At 38.3% G+C, this 25,459-nt stretch overlaps 2 protein-coding genes across 4 annotated transcripts in view; both read left to right on the top strand.

Moving 5' to 3' along the window:
* The window catches only part of dmrt1 (doublesex and mab-3 related transcription factor 1), a 31,853-nt gene extending 23,141 nt beyond the window's left edge, over positions 1-8,712 (top strand). For 2 of the 3 annotated variants that reach the window (XM_084728261.1, XM_084728262.1), the window contains one exon: positions 8,002-8,712. In XM_084728261.1, coding sequence (XP_084584387.1) covers positions 8,002-8,162 — 161 coding nt within the window. In that variant the 3' untranslated portion in view covers positions 8,163-8,712. Of the gene's footprint in view, positions 1-7,990 lie in introns of all 3 variants that reach the window. The other variant, XM_084728264.1, reaches the window with a different exon arrangement.
* Positions 8,713-21,043: 12,331 nt separating this feature from the next.
* On the top strand, positions 21,044-25,029 carry dmrt3a (doublesex and mab-3 related transcription factor 3a). Its single transcript, XM_084728260.1, has 2 exons — positions 21,044-21,649; positions 23,717-25,029. The coding sequence occupies exons 1-2, from the start codon at positions 21,250-21,252 to the stop codon at positions 24,721-24,723; spliced, it is 1,407 nt and encodes a 468-aa protein (XP_084584386.1). The 5' UTR covers positions 21,044-21,249; the 3' UTR covers positions 24,724-25,029.
* Positions 25,030-25,459: the final 430 nt, after the last annotated feature.

The following is a 25,459-nucleotide window of genomic DNA, read 5'->3' as shown; positions in this document are numbered from 1 at the left end:
GCAAAAGCTATTATTTGAGTCTTTATTTAGTTCTCTGATTAAGGTGTTTGATGTGGCTTGAAATTAGTAGTAGCTCAGGCTTCACTTCAGGCTCAATGTAAGAGCTGTAGTCACAGTTCAGTGTCGGCACTTGTGGCATTTGCTTTACCAACACCAGCAATATTTCAGAAGCCGTAACTCTTTAGTGAAAAATGTATTTAGTTGGTTTTAGTAAAACCTCAGTGGGTGCCAAAATGGATCAAACCAAATGAGAAAAAAAAGTTACAACGGGCTCTTTGTATATGTCTCATATGAATAAAAAATATTATCATATGTTAAAAAAAAGGGAAAAAAATCATCTGAATTTCCCAGAGACCACATCAAAGTCGTAAAAGTGCAATAAAGCACTTGTTTTAGTTAATAGTGAAATATTGAAAACACAAAACACAGAACAGGACATACCTACTTTTGCAATGTAAAAGCAAGCAGAGAGCTTTGATGCAAGGTACAAGGTTTGAGTCCTGCAAATTGGTTTGATTTTAAAGGGACAGTTCACCCCCAAAATCAAAAATACATATTTTTTCTCTTACCTGTAGTGGTAACTTTCTAGTAGAAAGAAAATAGTTTTTGTAGATTCTACCATAGAAACAAAATAATAGTAAACAAGTGCTTTATTGCCTCAGCTTTACCCATAAAAACAATCAGTTAAAGTTAAATGTTTTGCAGACATGTTCTTGTGTAACTGGGTCATTATTTCTGGAAAGAGACATTGCTGCTGAGTTTGTCAAATGTCCTTTTAGTAGTATATAAATGTAACTTCTACAAGATGTGTTGCAGCTGCAGCGTTGTGTAGTTGAGTGTTTTTAGTTTTTAGTACTTTGACTAGGCATCGTAAGCATTGCTGTGAGTTCCTATTGTTATCAGACACTGGTTACATCATGAGAATTAGGGAGTTATTCAAAAAAGTCAGATATGAGCAGCGATTTGAAACTGAGGGTGAAGGTCTGTGATGTGAACATCAACTGAGTGGCATGAGCCTCCACTGTTCAGTGCTCAGTATTTAAAGCCTGCCTGCCTGCCTGCCTGACTGACTGTCTGCTCTTTGACTGAGTTTTCTGGGCCATTAAGTCCTGCTGTTGGTCTGATGATGAGAAGCCAGACGCCCATATCGTTTCTAGAGAGAGAGGAGTGTCCATCTCTACAAGGGTCGTCCTCAGTTGGACACCGATGGGACCCTCTCAAGCTGGCCAGGGACGTTTTTGTTTAGACACAGCTCGTATCATTTTAATGGGAGCCATTTAATCCCAGGTCAACCTTGTCATATGACAGGCAACTCTTCACTCTTAAGATTGAATTTTTGTTCCCTTGATGATAGCCTTCACTAAGTGCTCTTGTCCCTGGATAGCACTGACAAATTCAGACAGCGGATGTTGTTGATTGCTGTCTTTTGGTAACTTGGGTTGGGTATTGTTTGGATTTTTTCCAACGCCAATTCTTTTAAAATGACACCGAATAGTACTTGAAAAAAACAAAAGAAGCACAAAGTGGCAATAACTAACATGAAAGACCAGCATTTTTACCTTAAAATTGAACAAAATACTGTCACAGTTTTTCATTTTGCTTTGCTCTGATGCTTTACCAACCTGTCTTCTGAGATGATAAGCAGAAACAATGCATTGATTAATTGATTACTATTTTGATAATAATTTAATCATTTTAGTTATTGTCAAAGCAAAAATGCCAAGTTCCAGCTTCTTGAATGTGTGGATTTGCAGCTTTTTTTCTTCTCTGTATCATTGCAAAAAATATTTTCAGATTTTATACTATTGGTTAGACAAAATAAGACATTTCAATGTCTCAGTTTCAGGAAATTGTGTCATTCTGTAGATAAAACAATAAATCGATTAACTGATGAAATAGTCTGCAGTAAAAATAATCATAGCTGCTTCCCTAAATGAGTATAATGACAAGACGTTACAGTCAGACACAGTACTTTATCATGTCACTTTTATTTTAAATTTGTGAAATTGTGAATGCTTTCTAGATTTTGAATTTTGACAAGCAAACTGAAAAGTCATTACTGCATTCATGGAAAATTATTATCACTGCAATTTTTCCTCTTAATTGATGTTTTTATCTCGTTTAAACATTGAGATATTTGCAGTTGTTTCATATTGCTGCTCTTCCTGATACCTCAGTAAATCACTTACATCTCTACAGTTTGTTTTAGAATGTGTGTGTGTGTCTGTGCACGCCTATCTGTGTGTGTGTGTTTACTTAAATGTTATCTACCCCTATGACCCTTGTGTACGGTGGATGAGTGTAGAGTATGAAACCCACAGAGAGAGCTTATCCTCACTGGATCAGACTGAATTACCATCTCCTCTCACATCTGGGCTTTTGTTCCCCTCTTTGGCAGCCGCAGAAATGATTGCACCTTCATTCACTCCCTCCCTCCCTCTCTTAACAGGACAAGTGGGAGGTTAAAAAAGCTTCCTTTTGTTATTCCACACAAAGACTGTTTAATAGTTTGGAAATCTTATATTGAGCGCTGAGTGACTGAGAAAAGGGCAAAAGTTCATTCAATAGAGTAAACTCTCTTTCAACATCACCAACAGGTAAAGCTTTCTTACAAGCAGTTTTTTTTTGTGCACAGCCTGATCCTCAAATATACTCTTAACATAAGAGCTTTCTTTTCATGGTTCACAAACAGATATGTAGCGAGTGCAGTTATTGCCTCTTACAACTGTAACACGGTATCAGGAGAATTTTCCCGTCACAGAAAACTTAAAGATCTCATATTCAACATTTAGATTGATGTCGGAAGTTGTTAGGTGTCTATACATAAATTAAAAATAAAAGTTTTGACATGGACACATGGTTGTTAGAGTTTTTTGCTGCAGAAAAAAGAAGGTCAACAAAAAAACAACTACAACAACAACAAAAAAACAACAGCTGCATACTGTGAGTGGCTTGTCCATTGTCGCTAAATTAAGTGTCATTGGAAGAACTGTTGTAAAGTTTGTCATAGATGCAACCACATGATAGTCACAGACCTTCGTGAACACATGCCATTGTAATACAATAAGCAGCATCTGTATACTGTATATCTAACAGAGGGGAATCAAATCTCTAAGTCAAATTACATACATAAAAACAATAATCAACACATTCCATTGTCAGGTCTGGGTACTTAACAATAGTTCTGGTACTGATACCAAAAAGATTTTTTGATAGCTTACTTTGAGGAATATAAACGTTTTTCTTCAAAATCTTTTTTCACTTAAAGCATCTCTAATCATTGTCCTTTATAGTCCATGTGTATGTGACATCTTGGATGTGAAAGGGGGCACTTGTAATAATGAATTCACAGAGAATTACCATCTCACTTTCCAACTCCCCTCTACTCAGTGGTGTTTTTTTTTTTTTTTTTTTTTTTAGCTCATTGTTTTTCGGCCCACAGCTTTACTGTCTTTATTCACTGTCATCAATGTTGATTTACACTGCTGCTGTTTTCAGTGGAAAAGCTGTGAAAAACATCAACAATAACAACAGTACACAAAGTATTTTTTCCCTCCACAGATGGTAGAGATCAAAGCAGAGCTAAAAGAGAATGAATACTTCATCAGCCACAAACACAACTCCAAATTAATCATAATGTTGCTCTATAAGTGCTGTATGTGTAAATTAGCAACTATTTGCTAACAATTCACCAAATCAATTTATAATGATCATATGTTAATGTTATGTTCACAACTTGTTTCTGCTGCCCCCAAGTGGCCAAAACTGCTATTCGGTTAAATCAGTAATGGTTTGATCAAAGAATGAGTAAAAATAATACCAGTTGTTCAATTTTGACACTGAGCAGTTTCTGTTACTACTCATAGTCCTCCTAATTCTCATTTTGGTCGGTACCGTACACACTGTACTGATGTTCAATGCATAACCTAATAAAATTAGAAATGTTTAATATAAAAATGGCAATCGTTTTGTGGTTTAAAAGGGTTCTCAGTTTTTTCTTCTTTTTCTATAATTTTAATTACATTTTTTGGATCAAATAAGCAATTACAAGATGTCATTTTAGGATCTGAAAACTCTTTTTACAGTTTACGGACATTTTGGCCCAATGACTCATTGATAAATCAAACAAGCAATAGAAAATGTAATTGCCAATGAAAAGTATTTGTTAACTGTTTAATTAGTAGCATCCCTAGTGTCATTAACAGGTGCTTGACAGCTAATTGAGAACAAGGCTTTCTGGTGTTTCAGCAACATTAATCTGTATTAAACAGGAGCTCAGAGGACAGTCAGATGCAGCAGAGAACATGTGTACAGCAGTGTGTCGTGATTTAACATCTCCAGTGAAACTAACACGTCCAGTTGCTTTCAGCCTTTAATTACATCATAGATTTCCTGCTGATGAACAGGCAGAGAATTAACAGTGAACGGGCTAATTCACAGCTGCTCTCCCCCACCCACATGCTGTTATTGCTGTACAAGTAGACCACTGAGGGATAAAAAAGAGCAGGGTGCACTTAGCTACACAAACATTAGTATTAACGATTGGGCTGCCAGTTTGGAATTGGTGACAAACTGCAGACGGGCAAAAATTGGAGTCCGAAACCAATCAGGAAGTTAATGAGGAGAAAAATTACTCCTCTTTTCCCCTCCCACCACTGCTGAGGAGGAGAGACAGAGAGAGATGGTGGATGGTGAGGGATGAGGAAGCATGAGGGTGGCCAATCAAGAAGTCAGAGGATTCTGGGAAACACATCAGCTTGTTTATGTTCAGGGCTGCAACTAACATTTACTTTCATCATCGACTAATCTGTCGGTTATTTTCTCGATTAATCGATTAGTTGTTTGGTCTGTAAAATGTCAGAAAATGGTGAAAAATGACATTCAGTTTACTGTCTTAGATTACATTTTACAAAATTAAATCTGTGGATTTGGACATTTTTTCTTTAAAAAAAATCGTTGCAGCTCTATTTATGTTGAAGTTATCCTAACCTGAAGGTTATTCTGAGTGAATATGTGACAGTCCATCATAATCAGAAAATTTAAAAGGCTTTGAAGGAATTGTACTTCTCTTCAACCATAGTCTATTTAAACTTCATTAGGCATCATCTTACTTGGGTAAGCCTAATATCAGCTAAGTCTACTCAAAGCATTAAAATTACTGCGTGTAAAATGGTCTCTGTCAGTGTTTTAGTATTATATCTGATGTTTTTGGATTAATATCACTGCTGTTTCATTTTGTTTAAGGCTGAGCTGATTTTAACTGTTGGGTAAATTTGTCATATTCTATAAGATCATCAATACTTAATTCTACACTTAAAAATCACGTGTGAAAAATGTAATCTGAAAAGTAACTAGTAACTAAAGCTGTCACAGACAAATGCAGTGTAAGGAAAAGTGCAGTATTTGTCTCTGCGATGCAGCGAAGTAACAGAAGATGCTACTAAATGGAAATACTAAAGAATAATGAAGTTACATATATATACCTCAAATTTGTCCTTAACTACTGTGTACTAAAATAATGCACCACTTGTCACAAGATCCCTGAGCACCATGTGACATCATCTCAATTTGTTTTATTTTATTTTTTTTCAAACTTGAGAAGCTGGAACTGGTTAATGTTATATGTAATTGTTGTGAAATGTTGACTCAGTTTGCTCATCAGTCAGTTGACCAATTGTCTGAACACAGCACCAAAAACAAAGTTGTCAGTCTGTTCTTAAGTATATACATAACAGACAGGCGAATGCCGTGTAATACGGCTTGATCGAGTTTAAAATGAGGATAAAACCATGAAAAAAGGTCCACAATGGTTCTGAAATGTTAGTAACATTTGACCATATAAACAGAGCAGATTGCTGTTAACCAGCCCGATGTCTGCTGGCCTCACAGTGTTATTAGTGGGTGCAGCAGCTGAAGACAAGTGTTAAAATGGGTGGATGCACATAGCTCTCATGTTAACTGTAAAAGATCTGATGCTTTTGCTTTGTGCTCAGTGTCTTCCCTTTTTGCTGACTGATTCAATTTGCTATAAATCCTGAGCTTTGCTAAGAATCACTTTACTGTACAGTCATATTTATATCAGGCGAATACAGCACTAACAGAGAGGACCATTTATTCTGCAGTGCTGATGATACCACTCTGCGGTTTTGTCTGTCTCACTATAGTATTTCTGTTCTCCTTTTTATTTACTCGCCTTACACCAGGCAGACATTTTTTATTTTATGTGCGCTGCTGTTCTGAGGCAATATGAATTTATCATATTAATGACTTTGAGGAGTATCCAAGAAAAAAAGATTTGTAGCTCAATACCTGAAGTGAAAGATTTGAGGTTTATATATTTTTTGAATGTATATACATACTTTACCATGGTGACACAACACTTAATTTTTTTTCTGCCTTTATTAGGCTTTAATTATTTTTTTATGAAAATAATGAGTATATAAATGCTTGTGTTTTGTTAGCACAGTTCTGACATGGCTATTTATTAAATTAGATACAAACTCTAATCGTAAGTTCATGTGAAAGGTTAAAATCAAGCCAGCGATTTGAAATCTACAACCACAAGAAAACAACTTTATTACCAAATGTCAGGGTCATGTCGTTATACTTGATTTTTACGTTTTTTAGTAACTTAAGTACCACATGTAGGATAAGTACACATTATCCTAGCACTGGTATTTCGCCCAAACATATTTTGATTTTCATACTATGGCCCAGTTTGTGGAGATGCTGTTAATTACATTGATTTCACACAACTACATGTAACATATTCCAGTATTTTCACAACAAATAACTCTACTATTGCACCACTGTGATGTACGTTTTCATCCCTCATCACTCCTAATACCAGATCAGCTCTCAGTTCAGGTGTTTTTATTTGCTTCCTCCACCTGATTTGATTTGTCACTACCCATGCTGGTGCATGATACAGTGTGTCCTATCACATCAAAATTCAACACCAGTTGAGACATTTAACCTGCCAGGGACTTCTGACCGGGTGGAAGCAATGAACAAACTCAGGTGCATCAATACCAAGAGGCTGATCAACTAGAACTAACTCAAAATGTAAGAAGTAGCATCGTGCTGTGTGGGAACTTGGGCTCTGCTTCAGCTCTGTTAGGGAGGAGTTCATCGTAGCAGAGACACACACATTCACATTTTTTACCTTCGCAATTCAATGAAATTCATTTTTTTAAGCACCTGAAGATCCAATCATCATTAAAAAGCATATGTCATGCAAGAGAGACATTAAAAACAAATGAATGGTCAGTCATATTGACATTTCAGCTTTGCCCATTGATTCACAACATTAACTCATGAACTGAGTAACATGCAAGAAAACAGCCCACCTTAAACGTTGCCGGTGGCTCAGGCCTTTTGAGGTAAACAATTTTTTTTCTCCTGTAGCTAGCTATGGCTAGCTAGATAGAAAAACATTATTTTAATTGTAATTCACTCTTCTGGTGGTTACTTTATTTGTGATGCATTTGCAAAGAAACACGACACTGCCTGTTTAACTTGACCAGCCTGTGCTGCATCTACAATACCTTAAAACCTACTGTATCCATGGAATCATCTAAACGTGATGTTTGGCTGTTTGGTCACTTGTAGTTAATTAATGTGTGTTAACTTGAGACCCTATGAACAGTGGTTACATAACCTTCGAAACAAACTACAATTGCACGCATATATGCTTGTCATAGGTGCACTCTGGTACTCAAACAAATAGCACTACACCTTTGCTTGACTGTTCACATGAATATTGACAGAAGTAGTTGTGTGTGAAGAATGGAAAAAAAGAGGGTCAATCACTGCCTTCTTTCACACCTTCACACATCTGTCTAGATATTGTGTGAAGTAACTGCAACTGTTGGAAGTAACAAAAATTAGACAATTTGACAAGCACTTTGTTTGAAGCTTGTTGAGATCTTAAGTGTATCAGCTGACCTCCTCAGTGGATCTCTGATCAGGACTCTCTGTCTGTCTGTCTCGTCTCTGCAGCCTTCTCACCAGTCAGCATCCCGTCTGGTCATGAGGCGGCCATGACCTGCAGGTCCATCGGCTCCCTGGTTAACTCTGATGTCCATGCAGAGTGCGAGGCCACCAGCGAGACGCCAAACTTCACCATCAACTCCATCATTGATGGTGACGCCACCAAATAAGAGAGACTAAGGATAACATTATGTGACAAAAGCATTATGAGGTCAGTTGAGCAAAAAAGTTGATGTTCTCGCAAAACAGTTTCATAGTTCACCATTGCTACAAGTTCCTCTGTTTCTGTCCAAGAGCTGCAGTAACGTATATTCCACACTGTATTTGAGAATACAGGTCATTTTCATATTTTTAGTTTAATTTTTAGCCTCAAAGCTGTTTTGTTGAAGGCAGTTCACCGGCATAGAATGCGATTGGAAAGTTAAACAAAATCGAACAAATTCAGCTGTAATCAAGATTAGACCAAGATTCATAGTAGACAGTGACTTGTTATGTGTTTGTAAAGTTGTACACATTAACAAAACAACTGTTATTTGTATGTTTTTTTTTTATTATCCAAAAGTTAAGTGACACAACATGCAGAGTAATGATATCAAAATTCTTTCTCATGTACAGTTAATTTGACGAGTGTAGTTTTCACACGGTATCAGTCAAAGTGTTTCTGTCGACAGTGAACAAGCAGCAGTGATTAGTTAGATATTAGTGGAATATCATCTGCATACAGGCTTACTGTTTGCTAGGATTTACTTCTTGAGCTGAAAATCTGGAATCACCGACGCTGTACATCTCAAGCACTTTCTTAGAAAATATTTTTAAAAACGTTTCCCAAATGCAGTTTTTCTGCTTAATTGGTGGTTTGACATAACAGTACTTTGTGTAGTATTTGTATTAGTTTTTAGTCATTTGTCAGCTTTTAACATCTGATTTTAGTTCAGTAAACTAATAAGACAAAGTTGATCCCAAGCACTGATTTTACTTATTTTAAATTGGGCAATGAATATGTTTAAAGGTTTTGTTTAGATGTGCAGGTTGGATAGTGTAACTACTGTCTATATTTAAGTTACTATATTTCAATATGTACGAGAGGCTCATGCTCAAGACAGCACAGGATGTAAACACTGATAGCATCCTCTTTGGCTGAGCTGTAATATTTGAACAACTGAGCTAGCTAGCGTGGTGATATGCTTGCTGGGTGTAGTACTGGAGAAACAAAAAAGCTCCTAAAGATTATTTGCCTGCTGATTATTTTCAGAATTAATAGATTAATTGCTTAATCTATAAAATGTCAAACGTGAAAAATGGTCATCACTATTTCCAGGAGCCCAAAGTGACATCTTCAAACTGCTTCTTCTGTCCAACCAGCAGTCCAAAACCCAAAGACTCATCATTTACTACGATAAATGACAAAGAAAAGCAGCAAATCCTTAGATGGAAGACGGGAAAACAGAAAATGTTTGATATTTTTGCTTGAAAAATGACTGAAACTATTAATTGATTGATGAATTTTCTTTGGATCGACTAATCATTGCAGTTGTAGTTCCTACAAGAAACGTGGATTATCTTGAGTAACCGGGTCTTTTGAGTTTTTCAAATGTATGTTTTTTTGGTACTTTGAGCATCACAAGCTGAGTGCCATCACTTTACATTATATTAGGGAGAAGGCAGACAACTCTACGGCCGATATCTGCAAAACTTGGCAACTCACACCAAAACTATATGGATGAATAAACAGCGCTGTAGGTAAGAGGAATAGTATATATTTTTGATTTTGGGGTGAACTGTACCTTAAAATATAGAGCATTTGCTGTTGGAAATAGTGTCTCTTGCTCTGCTTTTTTCCCCCTGAAGGTTAGTGCCTAATTTCATTAAAGTGTAGTAATTTGTATTGTTATTTAACCTGCAATACAGTGTACATTTACACGGTACATCACAGGAATAATAACAGTATTAATCCTGAAAAACAATTCAAAGTCAGTGGACTCAAAACATGGTGTGCATTCCTGTTTCCCGGTTTAAACGAATGTTTCATTGAAAGTTGAGAGCGGAGAACACCTGAGACTTCCTCCTGCAGGACGATGTGCAACTCAAGTGGGAAAGAGACAAACAGGCGGGTTAGACATGAATCATGTTTCCCTCCGTTGTGTTGGCATGTGATGAGCACAGGCTGCTTATTTATGGCATGGATCCAGCAGTGTCGTTTATGCCAGAGAATTTGCATGTCTATTGTATATTTAACCCCTTCAGGCCCGGAGTTTTGCTATGCACACGGGTTACTGTTTACAACTGTTTACACACTTGGGTCTGGCCATGTAGATACAGCGGAGGCTGAGGTGCTGAATTTCTAGCAGTGATGTGTAGAACTGAAACAGTTAGTTGGTAATTGACTTGTGGATCCAGAAAATTAATTACACACTATTTTGAATAATTTGTTTATCATTTGAAGACATTTTTTCAAGCATAAATGTTGAACTTTTTATAGTTTCAGCTTCTCAAATGTTAGGATTTGCTGCTTTCTTGGTTTATATTAAAGGGAAAAGCATATTTTTGGCTTTTTGGACTGTTAGGATGTTAACTTTGAATATTGGAAATTGCAGTTACCATTTTCGGATGCTTTATAGACTAAATAACCAATTATAAATCCAAAAAGTGATCAGCAGATTAATTGATAATAGAAATAAAGCTCATTTGTGTTTTGTAGCAGATAAAAGACCTGGCCACATTTTCTTGTGCAAGTTATTACCCCTAAACAAACTAAAATTGTTTTCCACTTTATGAATTAATGAATCTAATCTCTTGTTGGCCACTTTTGAGTTGTGTTGTGTATGTTTTAATTAAAAAAACAACTCAGATGAGATTTTGCCAACTTTTCTGCCTTTGCAAAGCCGACTCATACACGACTGTACTGTATATTGTTTATGTGTTTTGTGTTTTATGGAGACTCATTTCCAACTGCATGCTTTGAAAGTGTTTATTTGTGTTTGTGTTTGAATAAGACAGCAACAAAAGTAATTTGGAGTCTTGGAGTTTATGTCGTTACAAGTTTTCGGGAAATAAAAATGCTCTTAGTGATGGAGTGTAAATGTGATGGTGTGCTGGAAACAACAATATAAAACAGACAAAGAAAATTACTTGTATTTTCTTTCTGCTGCGCTGTGGGAACATTCATTGGATTCTGACCCATCTGTTGTAATCAATAACGTGACCATCTTGTTTTTTTATGAAACGCACTTACTCTTAATTTCATCCACCAGTGGTTTTAGAGAGAAGAATGTGGAGTTACCTATAAGACTTTGACATTATAAATCACCTCTTGAGACCAGATTGTACAGCAGTATCGATTGATCCTGATATATCACAGAAATTTACTGTCACTTCTGTTTTCAATTAAAGATACAATCAGTCAGATAATGACTTAATTGGATTTTACAGAAGATTGAGTTTTATTGCCCCGTGCTTTACGAGTTTAGTTAAGGAAGGCCATTTTATCACGGTTGTCAGGGGCGACCGGCTGCCGCTGCCTTGTCCTTCTGTAGCTGCTGCTGCCCTGTGTACAGCTCAGGGGAGAAAGTGTCACAGGATTGGTTTTCCTTGAGCTGCCTCTGCCTCCATGAATCACGCCCTCCCATAATAGATAAAATCCTCACGGATCCCACCGTGACACCTCCGGGTGGAGTGATGGCCGCTCGATACAGACAGGTAGCGTGGAAGAGGACGCTGTGAGCTCAGAGGTGGAGAGGGAAACTTAAATCTGGTTAGACGTACTCATACCTGAGGATGTATAATAAATTAATTCGATTGGATCAGTGTTTGTGTTGCAGACCCGACTGGAGAGTAAAATGTGTTCTTCATATTTGTGTTTCAGCTCTACAAACAGTTCTCAGAGGCACACCTGCTCAGGTGCCACAGATGATCTGATGTGTGATATATGTTACACGTCAATGGGTAAATCCAAGAAATCACAGTTTTTAGGAAAAAAGTCATCCAAGGCTGGGCTGCAAGGATTAATTTTTAATCTGATTATATCATGGTTTTACTTTTAATTACTTTTTAATTACTAATTAACTCTTGACATTTTAAAGAACTTCATTTTGAAATATCATATTGTTTTTATATATCATATTACACTCAAACCTGAGGAGATTTGTACTTTGAAGTATGTGATGATACCTACTAATGTTGACAGAAACCTTCTTTTCAAATATTTCTTACATTATTTTATGTTTATGTTTCAAATAGTTGTCCAACTTGGTCTCCTTTTTTAGTCTTTACAAAAAAAACTTCAAAACGGTCATCATAACATTCACATTTCCCTCGACATAGTCTGACAGTCAGGATCTGTGGTGATTGAACTAGGAGAGTTGTGTGGGTTGAAACAAAACTTTCCTGAAAAGTATTAGTTTTTCATGATAGATCTACTAGTGGATTTTGGCAGGATTGAAGAGTTAAAATTATCTAATATATACAATTGCGCCACAAAGACACAGATTAACATGTAGGATTTCTGAAATGTTCAGCGTTCAGATACACAGGTGATTATTTATAGACAACATGTGTGTCCTGGCGCTTTCCTCAGTGACCCAGGTGTTCACCAATCACCCATTAAGAGGTGATAAAAGAGGGTGACTTTCACTTCATCTTGCATGTTGGAGTTAATTTTGGAAAGATTCCTGTCAGGTCAAGACTAAGAATATGTTTTATTTGTGAACACGAATATTTTTGTCCTGATTTTAAACATCAAATCACTTTAGAGTTGAACAGTAAAATCTGGGACTGCTTGTCAAAATGAAATCATATGGTGTACAAACTTTTCACGAACCCAGGAAATTTTCAAATGAAAGACCCAGTTTTTTATTGTTTCAGAAACCAATAAAACGGTGACAGACTCAGCTTAAATCTGGGTGTAAAAACAAACATGAATATTTATGGCCACTGCAGGACAAACATTTCTGCCTTCAAACACTAATCATCTCTTCACACTTTCTTCAGCTGCTGCAGGTCCTCATTCCTCATCAACTTTGTTGACCAGTTAAATATTTTACACGTTATCAGAGGCTTGATTCTTAACTTAAGTTTTATTTTGACATTCATGGCCAGAAAATGCTTTTTAGAAACAGACCTCACCAGCAAAATGCTGTCTTGAATTTGGTGCTATCCGTCTTTAATCAGAAAAAAGCAAATAACAAGGCTGTTCATGTCCTGTAAGGCTGTGGAGTGAATTGTTATGTGGACCATGTTTGAAGTCAGACATCTCAGAATCACACACGTTGTTATTCACTACATTACTTGTTGAGGTATTAAAATCTGGAAGAAAAAAAAAGTTCCACACTCCTCCATTCTGTGAAGTGAAGTTTCAAATATGAGATTTATTGCTGCAAACATAATATTGTAGGACAGCCAAAGACATTATGAGTAGTTACATTACATCTTAAATGTAAACTGAAAACAGCTGCATGCGATCATGGTTCATCTACACAGGTGTTCCCACTTACTGTGCTTGTGGGTGTGTGTGCAGACATGCATTTAACATCTCTCTCAATCTTCTGTTAGTTTTGTGTCACCCAGAGAAAGACAGCGTACACTTTACCAACTTTATTGATATGATGAGTTCGGTGACATCATGTAACTTGCAGGTCAAGCCAACTTGAACCTGAGCCACAACAATTGATTTCTGAAATGTAAGAATTAATGACATCAAATCTGAAAGTGTGTATTAGGGGTGGAGGAAGTAGTAAGATCTTACAAGTACAAGTATTACATATAACACTGAATATTCATCACATCTGCTTTAACATGTAAGCAGCATTTCGGTGTTGGTGAGTCAAGGTGGAGTTGATCTTAACTTTTATATGATCGTATAGAACATTTTTATTTCAGTCCTTTCCAACAGAAAACAACTGTGAGAATCGTAAGAATTTTCTGGAATAAAGCTAATTTTTTCTTAAGCAGTGTTTCAAGAGAAATGCCCTTTTATTTATGAAAACTAAAAAAAATGACTCTTTAAAATAGGTTTAAATTATCAATGGCTGGTTTTTTTTGTCTCACTTGTTTTAAGAAAATCCAAGTTATTTACTTGGCAATCAGTTAAATTTAGTGGAGTAAAAAGTTCAGTATTGCTTTCTGAAATGTAGTGGTGTAGTAAAATAGTACAATGGTTGAGTTAATGTACTTAGTTACTTTCCACCACTGCTGTAAATGTCTTAACAAGTAGATTTGGTCATTTCAGCAAAAATAAATAAATAAATAATAATATGAAACAAATTAAAATAACTATCAGCAACCATAGAAAATGCATGACAACTTTTAAGATCATAGATTGGCTTTATTAAACTGAATCACAAAAAGACATCTTTTTCATACTGAGATGCTTATTTGTACATGTTTTTTAGGCAAAATTAAAGTCTTGTGGGGTAACATGGGGAAATTGAGAATTAAAAAGCGTTTGAGATATGAGGTAAAGCAGAAGAAACACCAGGCCTGAAATGAGAACCATTTCCAGGTGTGTGACCACAGCTGAATCATGGTAGTTTTGTCACTTATTCTTCACCAAAGAACGTCAAAAAGATCTCAATAAATGTCTTTTCAGAACCCTGTGAGGACACTTTTCTGCCTAGGAGAGGTGATGATTCTAACTCGGACTATCTCTTAAATATTTTAAATGCTAATATCCATGTCTGTACTTCCAGTTGATAATCCGTCTCTCTGTGTGTTTGCTGACCAATGGTGGAGGATCACAGTGCTGTTTGAAGGACAGACAGGAGCTCCGGTCATAAACGTCCAGCCCTGAGAGCCAAGCACCAATAAACAGGCTGAACTAGACAGACTAAACCAACTTAACAGGCCGCTGTGACGCTGTGCATCCACAGCTAATCTGAGGACGTTATCCATCATTTGTCTTTACACCAGGTCGGCCTCATCTGAGAAACAGCAGGCCTTCACTTTCCCCCACAAGTGGCTCAGAGGCATAAATTAAGATGTTATTCACAAAAAAACAACTTCACATCTGCATTTCTCAGGCTCAAACTAACAGTATAGTTGGGGAAAAGGAATAATCCACCCTTCTATAAGACGTAGACATTTTTTTTTTCCACAAAGACCCCTCAAGAAGGTAGATGGACTGAGTTGCACATAAATAAAATTTGTATACAATAACTTGTTTTAAAATCCATCCATCAATTTTTCTGCCACTTCTCCAAGTAATGCTAATTGATTATATTTCTAGGAATTGTTGTTTCATACAGCTAGGAAGTATTGACAAATATAATAAATATCAATAAATTCATCTAATTGATAAATATTACAGGCCTTTGTTTCTCTGACAATTCCAGCACTGCATAAAATATGTGAGGGATGGTTTTTAATTAAAAAAAAATTACACTGCAGTATTGAATATTCAACATCAAAACTTGCACTAAATGCTTTACATATATTCTTTCTGATCACATGTTAAATATGTTAATATATGTTAACATTAACATATGCTGAACAAAAAGTGAAGACCTGCCGATCATAAGTGTGTATAATGTGGTAAATTCAAAAGTATATTAATAGAATACTGATTTTTTTAATATAATGCTCATGGTTGCTTCACATAATTTTTAGTATTTTGTATCAGTTCACAAGTAAAACATTTTTGCAGTAGCCTAGAAAAAACAGACTTCCCTTTTTCCCTAGAGACTTATCTGTCAGCAGAGCGATGATCAGTGCTTTCTAAAAACGTCTCACTAATTCAGATGTTTGGCTAATTCCTCTGTAGGAGCGTAGTGTCCCGCCTCCCGTGGGAGACTTAAATCAGCGTTTCTGTGACAGGACTTCTGAGTGGCAGCAACGCCCCCAATCAGCACCTAATAATAACCCCACTCAGCAGAGGTCAGCTCCTCCTCCTCCTGCTCCTCCTGCTCCGGCTCTGAGGGGGCCCTGCTGAGTTTCCTCTGCTATTATAAACATGGGCTCCAAGATGCAGAGTGAATTAACACATCATAAGTTGACTTTGCGTCACTTGAAATCTAGTGAAATCTGGTTTTAACCTTTTATACTAAAAACGTCCTTGTTAACAAGTCAATATGAAGACGAGCCACTGTTCAAGAAAGATGCAAATAAACTACAAAAACACATTGAGAATTGTTGTAATGCTGCGTTGAGTTTTTACTTTTCTTATCTAGAGTTTTCCATCATCCATCTTTGAATACTGTATGTGGTTCAAACATAGACCATAGACAGTAGAATAGATTGATGGAGCCACCGTGACATCACCCACTGGTTTGTGGACTACTGTTTTAAAGCCGTGAGTTTGGTATTATGGGAAATGCCATCTCATTTTTTGCGACCAGAGCAACGAGAACATGGAGTGGATAGGTGACAAACCGCAACATGGGCAGAACTTAGATTTGGCGTCTCCATTCAGAAGGAAATAATGATGTCTTGCCTTGTTGCGACCTTTTTTGTATTACAAATAAAATAGGTTTTTGAAAACATTTTAGGCAGTGACAAAATATTGTTCCATGTTTGATCAGCACAGTTCAGCCCGTTCTAAACTGGAAACACGATGGCTGCCACCTCGTTGCAATCTTTCTTGTATTACAGCTAAACAGTACACTTAAACATGTTTCCAAAGGCATTTTAAATGAGAAATAGGCAGCAGTAACAAAACCTTGCTCTATATTTGATCAGCACTGTCTAGTTTGACAGTTTGATCTGGGTTTTGTGAGCCCTGTGTGCTGCACACTCATTAGGAAACTGTTGACCGAGGTCATAAATCGGACTTGGACTTATTTTTGTAACCAGTGGAGTCTGCCCCTGCTGGCCATGAGAAAGATTGTAGGTTTAAGACAACTTCACTTTGGCTTCATTTTTCAGACCCAGCATGAAAATCCACCCATCCATTTTCGTCCACTTATCCAGGGTGTGGTTTCCTTGACAGAACGCTTTCCAGCTCTGTTCCCAGGCCACATGAGATACGTACTCCTTCCAGCAAGTTGTGCATCTACTCTGGAATCTACAGCATGAATCCACAATCTTATTCTTATACTCACTACCCATAGGTGAGGGTCGACTGGTAAATCAAAAGCTTTGCCTTCCGGCTCAGCGCCTTCTTCACCATAACAGTTGGGTACGATGCCCGCATTACCGCAGATGCTGCACCAATGCCCTGTCCATCATACCCTCCAGTTTACCATCACTTGTGAACAAGATCATGAGATACTTGCACTTTTGATAGGGGCAGAAGCTGACTTCATCCCTCTTGGTTTGCCATTTCCAATGGGCCATCATTTCAAAGGTGTAAATAACCTTTGCTGAAATAAAATGCTGCAAGTACTCGACCAATGAGGACTGTTAAGGATGGCATGCCCCACCCCCAAAGTTCCTATGTTTTTGGAAAGTAGTACTGCTGGAGCAGGGACTTTTTGGGGAGTAAAATAAAGACCCATGAATTTAATTTGGACCCTGGTCCCTGCAGTGGAAACACTGAGTTCATAAAAAGGTTTGTAGTCCTTGTTCCTGCAGAAGAAACGCAGTTTAAGAAATATGTAATCCACCTGGTTTTTAAACTGTAGCCTATAAACAGTCTCTGAGGTGCACAAATTTTGTATACAGTGCTACAAATACAATTGGCCACCTCCTCTGCAGAATTCAGAGCAGATGTGGACAGTGAGCAACCTCAAGCCAAATATACGTTTCAATTCTTCATGGTCGTTCTTCATTGCTGAAGCTCTTCTTTTTAATGGTGTATCTCTTAGGCCCTCTGCAAAGTCATGATAGATTTTTAGGTCCATTACTTCTTTAAATGATGCTTGATTTCTTTTTTTGTTTGTTTGTTTTGTCTTTTTTTCCCTTAGCTTCTTTCTCTTTACTTCTAACAGTGTAACCTATGCACAACCTTATACAAGCTTCTCTTATTTAGTGGTTAAATGTTTGGCTTGATGAACTCAGCTGATTTGTACCAGTTAGACTCGGCTCATCAGCCCCGTACAGCAGAATTTGCACCTGCTTGCAGGTGTGTGTTTAGCTGATATGAGCTCCTCTTGAGTCGAACCGCTTTAAAATGGTGGCACATTTAATTTCCTATAAATTCTTCACAATAAAAGTCCCCTGTCATTTGATATCTAAAGGCTTTTATTATGAAGCAGCAAAATCAGGAAATCTTGGGTTTTCATTAGCAGTAACTAAACATAACTACAAACCATGATGCAGGAGAGAAAGTAAACTTTTAAAACTTTTAAAAAATGAATTTTGCTGTGCTCTCCAAAGTCATGTCTGACAAGCATCTTTATTTATTTATTTATTTTTTTAGCCTACATTACTGTCAGGTTAATCTGACCTTTTGTTTGGCAGGATGTGTAGTCAAAGGTTGTGTCTTATTAGACTTAGTTTTATTAGGGGGGTTAAATGTCAAAAATACTGCAGTCATTTTAATTTATACTGTATGTGTTATGTTATTGTTCTCATAAATGCCAGCAAGTCCTTAATTTTTACCCTTCCAGGTGAAATGGTTTTAACCTGTCACACAGCCTTTTTGCCATTTCCTGGGGAGGCATGTTTGGGTAAAGGCCACCTGCAGGACTCTGTTTTTTTTGTTCTTTTGTTTTACTTTATTTACTGAACATTTTCTATAATTTTATGTGTAATTATGTTTCTTTATTATATGTTTTAGAAACCAGCTCTAGTACTTGAAAGACTTAAGTTACGTGATAATTGTATTTTTTAACATGGCCTACAGGATCACTGTATCAAGCCTAATACAGATCATGTATTTCTCATCAATTAAAATCTATTGTGTGTTTTGAACTAAATGCACCTCTCCATAAAATGTTTACACAACAGTTTCTCTGCATCTTCAACTTGCAGTGCATCAAAATGAAATAATAAAAAAAATAAAATAAAATCAAGCCTCATGCCAATTACACTGCATCCTGCGGTATAAACTTTTATTCCGGTTTGTGTTTTACTCTTTATCCACGAACAACATGAATAAATTTATTGTGCGTTGTGGTGTAGGCGTGCCCCCGCCGCCTCCCACTCCCACAAATCTACTCGGCCGGCACAAACTGCAAAGCCACTCTAGTCACCTTGAAATTTCCTCTGCTATTTTCCAATTAAAAGCTTAATAGCCCTGGAGACGGGCTTCATGTGGGGAAGTTTACCGTGCTCTTATTCTCTGTAAGCAGCGCAGCCTCGGATCCCATTATTTGCTTGAATAAACCTTTTTTACGGTCAGAAATGGGCCCCGGCTTTGTCCGGTGTTATGTTTCAATGCCCTCTATTAGTCCAGCAGAAGGGACATATCAGCATCCTCGACATAGTTCCCAAAGGGCTTTTATACATGTAGAGACCTAATCATCTAAGTTATGTACGATTGTGTAAAAGGTGCGAGAGGCTGCGAGCGATTTGTCCGAATTAAGTCCTCCAGCCTGTGGGCCTGCAGGCAACAGAGAGGGCAAAATATGGACAAGTGTCCTGACTTTTGAAATTAAATAATGCATGATTTTTGAATGCATTTTGCCCTTGTTATTTCCTTAAAAAAGCAAACGCTTCTGGGATACACTTTATCGAAACAGATCCGAGTTTCGACAGCTGGGTTTTAAGATTTTTGATCTTCAGTAAAAGTTGAGTGAAACACTATAGGCTTAGACAAAAGGTTCACACATCTTTTTAAATATTTATGGTACCATTTTCAGTTTAAATACCATTTCTTTTACACTGAATTATTAAAATATGAATTGCATGTCATATTTTCAAACAAATCTACAAACTAATGTGTTTATTTAGTCTTTAATGTCCTATAAGTATTTAATTGTTTGGTTGTTTCGACATTAGGAGCACTACTCCTGATCAGTGCAATAAGAAAAGGGACACACACACACACACACACACACACACACACACACACACACACACACACACACACACACACACACACACACACAAAATAATAATAATAATAAATAATAAAAAAAATATATAATTTGCTACAATATGTGAATTGCTGCACAAGAGTAGTATGGATGTAACTGTATACAAAGTCTCATTGTTGACAGCTGGGATGTCAAATTTGATAATCAATTGATTTTGGACTTGGCAGTGCTATCATTGTGCCATATCTGATCAAATATCAGTGTTTTTCTATGTTGATTTGCTAAAAGAATAAATGTGTGCCTCATTTGAAATATCTACAAATGCGTGCCAAAAGATCACTTAGTAGTGCAGTTTGCCTTTTAAATTTTATTTTTAACTTGACAGATGTTTAAATGATCATCTGTTCCATGCATACAGTCTATAAAATGTCTCAGTTTTGACAGCTGGTATGTCATACTTTTGAAATTCAGATGACATTTGAGTTTGGATTTAAAACAATTGGCTTACATTTGTCTTTTCCTGTATTTATGATGCTAATTTCCATTTAAATGTGATATTTTGTTGCATTGATAAATCGTTAAAATGTGTTTTATGCTACAAATGCGTGGCAATATATTCTCTTGCACTTCGTCTTATAGCTTATACATGTTTGAATGTTTTCATGCAGAGACTCAGTTGTCCTGCATACAATTAAAATATCTCATTAGACTGCTGAGTTGTCCAAATGATTGATATTCAGATCAACTGAACTTGGCATATTTTTAAAAATGTACAAATGACTGGCAACAGATATCAATATAACTGGTTTATAAATATATTAAAGGTTGTTTGTTTCATGCAGGGATACATTTTCCCTGCATACAATCAAATAAAAAGGTTTTATCCCAGGCCTGTCCTGCACTTTGCCCTTTTCAGGGACCATTTCTGGACATAATGTTGCAGCTTCCCACTAAAGCTATCAACATTTGATTTCTGCACTGACATGGAGAGCCGTTTGTTTCGACTGCAAACCACAATGTTTCCAGTCTTCCTGAATCCTGAAGTGTTTCCCTGATCCTAAAGGAAACTCTACAGACGTGTGAACCTCACAGGGAAACGTGGGGTTATCTGATCCTCACTGACTGGACATTTTTTGCAGCGTGCAGGCGCCCTGACGCGAGTGACAGCGTTTGGTTACTCGTCTCCATAAGTGCGTGTCAGCCTGATGCATATCTGTGCTGTCAGCCAGAGGAAAGGTGGATCCTCCACAACAAGCCAACACCTCTCATCCTCCTCCTGTCATGCGTGTGGCAGCGGAGCAGCTCCATCCAGCTCCTCCATCTCTCGGACGACAACACTCGCGCCCCGCCTCGCCTCTCCGCACACGCACTTGTGCGTCCTGGAAAACACCCCGCTGCTTATGACACGATGAACGGCTACGGGTCCCCGTACCTGTACATGGGGGCTCCGGTGTCTCAGCCCCGGGCCCCGCTCCAGAGGACCCCCAAGTGCGCGCGGTGCCGGAACCACGGCGTGCTGTCGTGGCTCAAAGGTCACAAACGCTACTGCCGCTTCAAGGACTGCACCTGCGAGAAGTGCATCCTCATCATCGAGCGCCAGCGCGTCATGGCGGCGCAGGTGGCGCTCCGCAGGCAGCAGGCCAACGAGAGTCTGGAGAGCCTCATCCCGGAGTCCCTCAGAGTGCTGCCCGGCATCGGCATGTCCGGAGCTGGTGAGGGGAACCAGACAGCCACGCCGAGGACAGAGGAGCTGGAGCTGAGGTGGAGCAGCGCCGAGCAGGCGCAGGCCGGAGCACAAACATGCACAGGTAGGAGAATAAACAGAGAGAGAGTTCATGTTTACGTTTCTAAAAAGTCATCAGAAACAAGTAATAATATATTATAATTCCTACTTTTATTTGTTGGATTGAACATAATGGGAAATTACAAAATGGCACAAATTATTGAATTGATTTTTATTTTTATTTTATTTTTTTTTTTTGTTTGTTTGCTTACTTTTCAGTAGAAAATATGTAGGCAACAAATAATGAAAAATAAATAACAAATGATTTTAATGATACCACTACCATACCAGTACTTTACCAGTACTTAGGCTATCAGTGGATCAGGGGAATTGTTTAAGTTTCACACACAAACTTGCAAAATTCTGTCAAAAATAATCTTAATTGAAAATATGCAAAGTTTCATTACTAAATAAGTAAATGCAAAAAAAAAGTGCCGAAGATTGAGATTGACATGTTTTGTTGATTTTATCTTCATGTGACGCCTGATGTACAAACAGTTTATGGGTGGTCTTTACGGTCAAGCTCAGTCTTCAATTTCCGTGCAGTTTTAGGTACACAAAAGTGAGCCTAACACAGTGTCCTATAAATACTGTGTACTTTTGGAATGATACTTTTGTTAATGTGAAAGAGTTCATTCAGACTTGTTCTTTTGAAATATTCAAGTTTTCATTGATTGCCACCACAATATGTTAGGTTTTTCTATAGTTGTCTATAATAAGCCTCATCATTTTATTATTACACGTAGGCTTGTATTTTATTTCTTTAAAATATATTCTTACATACATGAGCGTTTTTAAATAAAAATTATTTACAAACATAATCAAGATGAGACAAGAGTTTCTTGATTGTCAGTGTTGCAGCACATAGCAGTAACTAATAAAACATATTGTCATTGTTATATTAAAATTTTGTCAATGTGCTGTTTTGTCTTTAAAAAAAACGCAAACACACGTGAGACTAAGAAATCAAATATTTGTGCTGAAGGTAAAATAAAATGTTTTTTTTTTTCATGACATTTTTACAACATATTTTGATCTTAACAGCAGCAAAAACCCTCATTTATATTTTTGAATTATTAATAGGCTAAGGATGAACATCTATTCGTTGTAATATTTGTAATAATTTGCTCTTTAATTTATTTTCTACTAATTCGTGAAACAGTCCAGATATCGAATATTCTGTCTTTATTTATTTGTTTATTCATTTATTGATTTTTTTTATTCCAATCATCATTTTTTATCATGTATACATTTTTTTAAAATCAATTTAAAAAAAAAATAGGAAATGTGGTAATTCGGAGGCTATGAAACCTTTTTTTTTATTTATTATTTATTTCAATATTTTGTTGTTGATTTTGGCTTTTACGCGCAATATTCCTCCCACATACCGGCGTTATAGTGACTGAATTATTGAATATTTCACAGCTCTGGTTTAGGTTGTTTTTCTACATTCACCTGACTCCACCTGATTGCTTGTGAGAGTCAAACATGTGGACACAGCAGCAGCTCTCAGCTGCCTCCTGACAGACGGAGCTGAGAGCTTTAAACGATGACAGTAATCAGCGGCGGACAGGACCAGATCGAATGTAATCGCCATATTTCTCGCAGGAGGTCAACTTCAGATGAAATGTTACCGAGAAACAAGCGATCTGTTTACAAAATGTGGTCAAAAGGCATCGACAGCAGATTCCTCACTGGCACACAGTCAGCAGTTTGTGTTCACAGCTCCGGAGGAGAGAAAATAAAGTAAATCCACGTGAATCTTCACGTTGGGGGCCAGTTGACAAGCGAGTAATTGCGTGTTACGTTTCTTCCAGAGAAGAGAGTGGAGTTTGTATTCAAGCGATTACACAAAGTTTTTAACTGGTTATGAAAACATTTAATACTGATGCCTGTAAATGGGCCCTGGGCCTCCAAAATCAACAAATATGAGAATTCCTTGTACTGTAAGAACGGCTCTTGAAGTCAGATTAATTAATTTGATACTCAGCAGATGTGTGCAAATGTGTGCGCCTTTTTTTTTTTTTTTTTTTTTTTTTTTAAAGTCGAGTGTCTTGTGCTTCCTGCCCAAACTTGTCTGTCTGTCTCACAGAGCCCTCAGAGGACGGTCCTGAGGAGGTGTCAGGAGGTGAGAACGGGGGCAGCTCCAGTGAAAAGGAGCAGGACCCAGTCAGCTCACCTGAGGGCTCCAAACCGAACTCCTGCTACACCCCGGAGCCCCCGGAGACCCCCTCCCACCAGGAGGAGAGCCGCTACAGCCTCCCTAAAGCCAGCAGCGCTGAGAAGGAGGCCAAACCCGAGAGTCCTCAGAAGTATCCCGTCAGCCCCTCGGAGCAGAGCGTGCTGATCGAGGGCCTCGCAGGCTCCATCAACCTGCCCTTCAGCCTGCGGGCCAACCGGCCCCCTCTGGAGGTCCTCAAGAAGATCTTCCCCGCTCACAAGCCTCCCGTGCTGGAGCTCATCCTCAGGGGCTGCGGGGGGGACCTAGTGGGGGCCATCGAGGTGCTGCTGTCCAGCCGGAGTCCTGATGGGAGCGCGCACACGCACGCAGACCCACACGGGGACGCGATGGTGCTGCCGCCAAACGGACATCTGTTCGAGCACACGCTGGGCTCCTACCACCCGGTGTCCTCCTCCGCCAAGTGGTCGGTGGGCTCAGCGTTCCGGGTGCCCGACTCCCTCCGCTTCACGTCCGACTCGGCGTCGGGCCCGCTGGGTGTCCCTCTGCAGCACCCGTCCTTCCCGCAGCCCACGCGTTACCCGCTCATGCTGCGCAACTCTCTGACGCGCAGCCAGGCCAGCCCTTTCGTGCACAACGACATGACTCTGTGGAATACCATGGCCCTACAGCAGCAGTACCAGCTCCGCTCCGCCGCACAATACGTGTCTCCTTTCTCCCCCGCAGCTCCCGCCGGCCCCGGCGGCTCCGTGTTCCGCAGCTCCCCCATCCTCCCCTCCAGAGCCTCCGAGGAGCAGCGCCTCAGCATCCAGGAGGAGAGCTGCACGCTGGGGCCCAAACCCGGCCTCTACTCCCCTGATGAGGAGTACGAGGAGCGCTCCGACTCCGCAGACTCCCGCATCCTGAACTCCTCCACCTAGAACACACACTGCTGATGGACTGAGACAGCAGGGGACACCAAAAAATGTGTTATTGTGAAGGGGCATCCAGTGTTTCAATTGAACTGTGTGAAGCAATCACCCTGTGATGATGAGGCGATGTTAACCCTAACATCATGCTTTAAAGATGTCACGTGACCACGGCCAAAACGGATGAATGTAACAGACTCACTTTGTTTTGAAAATCTCTCAACTATTTCCTGTCAGCATGTTTAGTACTGTGAAGAGTTTCGATGTCATCAATGCATGTGAAGAGTATGCCAAATAAATCTGAGTTTCCCAAATGGAGCCGAGTGTTGTCTTCAGCGTTACTCGTGATTTTCTCTCCAGGTCTGAATTTAAAAGTTATGTCATTTATGTTATTAACTGAGACGTTTTGTTGTTTGGTTTTGTTCAAAAATCATCCACTATTTCAAATTAAATTCAACATCAGAGGAGTGTTATGTTCAATGCAGTATGTTTCTTAATCTTGCATTTATTGTAGCAGTTGTATGAATATTTAACTGATCTTACGCCCTTCAGTGACATCAGGTGTAGAGACTAGACAGAAATATGACGTAATATCATATATCAAAGTACAGGATAACCTTGATTTTGTAATGTAATGTGTGTGCGTGTGTGTAATGTTCCCAAGGCTGCAACTAATAATTGTTTTCATTATCAATTAGTCACCCGATTAATATCACAGTTCATTATTTATTTTATAAAATGTCAAGAT

This window comes from Lutjanus erythropterus, chromosome 10, assembly GCF_056507025.1.
Source record: "Lutjanus erythropterus isolate fLutEry1 chromosome 10, fLutEry1.hap2, whole genome shotgun sequence".
NCBI lineage: Eukaryota > Metazoa > Chordata > Actinopteri > Lutjaniformes > Lutjanidae > Lutjanus > Lutjanus erythropterus.
This window is presented reverse-complemented; position numbering and strand designations above follow the sequence as displayed.

Bases quoted from the DNA above. Each gene is read 5' to 3' on its own strand.
- dmrt3a (XM_084728260.1), top strand. From the start codon at position 21,250: ATGAACGGCTACGGGTCCCCGTACCTGTACATGGGGGCTCCGGTGTCT. The intron at 21,650-23,716 runs GTAGGAGAATAA...TCTGTCTCACAG, and splicing joins CGGAGCACAAACATGCACAG to AGCCCTCAGAGGACGGTCCT.